This window comes from Acanthamoeba castellanii, assembly GCF_000313135.1.
Source record: "Acanthamoeba castellanii str. Neff unplaced genomic scaffold scf7180000084724, whole genome shotgun sequence".
Lineage (NCBI taxonomy): Eukaryota > Discosea > Longamoebia > Acanthamoebidae > Acanthamoeba > Acanthamoeba castellanii.
The window spans coordinates 366,832-368,634 of NW_004457611.1; the positions used below are offsets into that span (position 1 = coordinate 366,832).

The following is a 1,803-nucleotide window of genomic DNA, read 5'->3' on the forward strand; positions in this document are numbered from 1 at the left end:
TCCTGCAGCGGGGCGCGGCGGGCGGGCTGGGCCTGCTCCAGGGCGCCTGGGCCAAGGCCCACGAGCTCCGCATGCCGTCGTGGCGCAAGGAAGCCGACAAGGCTCCGCCTGGTGCGCCGCCCTCTGCTCAGTTTTGCCGCCTTTGGCTTCTGCTGACGTCATCACCATCGTCGCCATCATTGATTGACGTTGTGTCGTGGCAGTGGTCACGCCCGAGGTGGGGTCGTCACAGCCCACGCCCGGCTCCCAGGTGTAAATGGCATACATGTAAGACCGCACAGCGCACGACTGCACACGACCCAATGTTATGGCCATTGTTTCAAGAAACAATGTAATGTTTGTGAATAGAAGAAGAGAAATCGTATGTACACAACTTTATGATGGCTGAGGGACTCTATTCGTGCATGCCGTTGTCCTCGGCGTCGTCTGTGTATCGCTGTTGCAGCACTGGCAGGTTTTGGTACTTGGCGATCAGAGCACTACGCACAAGGCCATGTCAGCAAACTTCACCAACGCGCGCCCACTCACCACACACGCGCGCACACCACACACATGGCACCTTTTTCGCTTGAGCTGGTCCTGATACTGGTGGAGGAGGGCCTGCTGCTGGGCGTGCGTGAGGTCGGTACCGGGCAGTTCGTCCAGCGTTTGGTTACACTTCTTGAAGTGCGCGTTCAGATCACTCGTCTGCGCAACAAGTACAGCTTGATTTATCTTGGGAAAAGAAATAAGAAATGCCGTATAACAGGCAAGGAGTGGTACCAGTCGAACGATGTCGCGTTCTTCACCTCCATCTTGAATGGCTTTCAAGATGGACACGAATTTTGGTAAAATCAGCTCAAATTCCGAGAGAAAGCCTTCATCGTCAGGGTTCATGTGTCCTCCTGCACCAGCTGCCCCTTCGGCACCCGTGGATGCTGACGTCGTAACCGAATCGGCGAAGAAACCGAGATCATCCATGCGCCACGAAAATCAAAATAAGGAAATGAAAAATCAAAAGAAAAGATTTTTGAAGACAGGAAAGACTGTCATCCATTTTGCCTCGATTGTTGCGGCATCGACCGACCCCAGACATCAGAGCAATCACCATCTCCCCCCAAGAAGACGTGAGGCACTGCCCAGCTATCAATCGACAAAATGGGTATTCTCGACAAGATCAAGGACATTGAGGCGGAAATGAACCGCACTCAGAAGAACAAGGCCACTGAGCACCACATCGGTCTCATGAAGGCCCGTTTGGCCAAGCTGCGCGCTCAGGTTCCCGCTTTTACATCCCCTGCAGCCACTAAATGAGAGATTAAAGAGATTAATCTGGATTTCTACCCCCTACTTTTAATTCATTCATTCATACCGCTAAATCAAATCATTACTCTTTTTAATTCATCCATTTGCAGCTGCTGGAGCCGACGGGCAAGGGCAAGGGAGGCGGTGAGGGCTTTGCCGTCACCAAGTCGGGAGATGCTCGCGTGGCCATGATCGGGTACTCACTACTTCGTTGCCCCCCACCACCACAACAACTGTCCTCTCACCCCACTCACCCTGTGTGCGTGTGCCATGTGCGTGTGTCGTGCGATGTGCGGTGTGTGCGGTGTAACTTTTTAAAAGTTTCCCGTCCGTTGGTAAGTCGACGCTGCTGTCGATGTGCACAGAGACCAAGTCCGAGGCGGCCGCCTACGAGTTCACCACCCTTACCTGCATCCCGGGCCGGCTCGAGTTCAACGGCTCCAACATCCAGCTCCTCGATCTTCCCGGAATCATCGAAGGCGCCGCCCAGGGCAAGGGTCGCGGTCGACAGGTCGTCGC

General features: G+C 54.5%; 3 protein-coding genes across 3 annotated transcripts in view; 2 read left to right on the forward strand and 1 right to left on the reverse strand.

Annotated features, from left to right (window-relative positions):
• The window catches only part of ACA1_159220 (uncharacterized protein), a gene marked incomplete at both ends in the record, with an annotated part of 1,384 nt that extends 1,128 nt beyond the window's left edge, over nt 1-256 (forward strand). Inside the window, 2 exons of the mRNA XM_004348532.1 lie at nt 42-111; nt 204-256. Of these exons, the coding sequence (XP_004348582.1) occupies nt 42-111; nt 204-256 (123 nt within the window). The remainder of the gene's footprint in view (nt 1-41; nt 112-203) is intronic.
• A 138-nt stretch (nt 257-394) lies between these two features.
• On the reverse strand, nt 395-794 carry ACA1_159430 (uncharacterized protein; the record flags this gene model as incomplete). Its single annotated transcript, XM_004348533.1, has 3 exons — nt 395-479; nt 560-687; nt 747-794. 3 exons carry the CDS (start codon nt 792-794, stop codon nt 395-397), a joined length of 261 nt encoding a protein of 86 aa, XP_004348583.1.
• A 343-nt stretch (nt 795-1,137) lies between these two features.
• Nucleotides 1,138-1,787, forward strand: ACA1_159440 (developmentally regulated GTP binding protein 2, putative; the record flags this gene model as incomplete). The annotated part of the gene is made up of 3 exons (XM_004348534.1): nt 1,138-1,257; nt 1,395-1,480; nt 1,606-1,787. Coding segments are annotated over 3 exons (388 nt in total), but the record flags the coding sequence as incomplete, so codon positions are not given.
• Nucleotides 1,788-1,803: the final 16 nt, after the last annotated feature.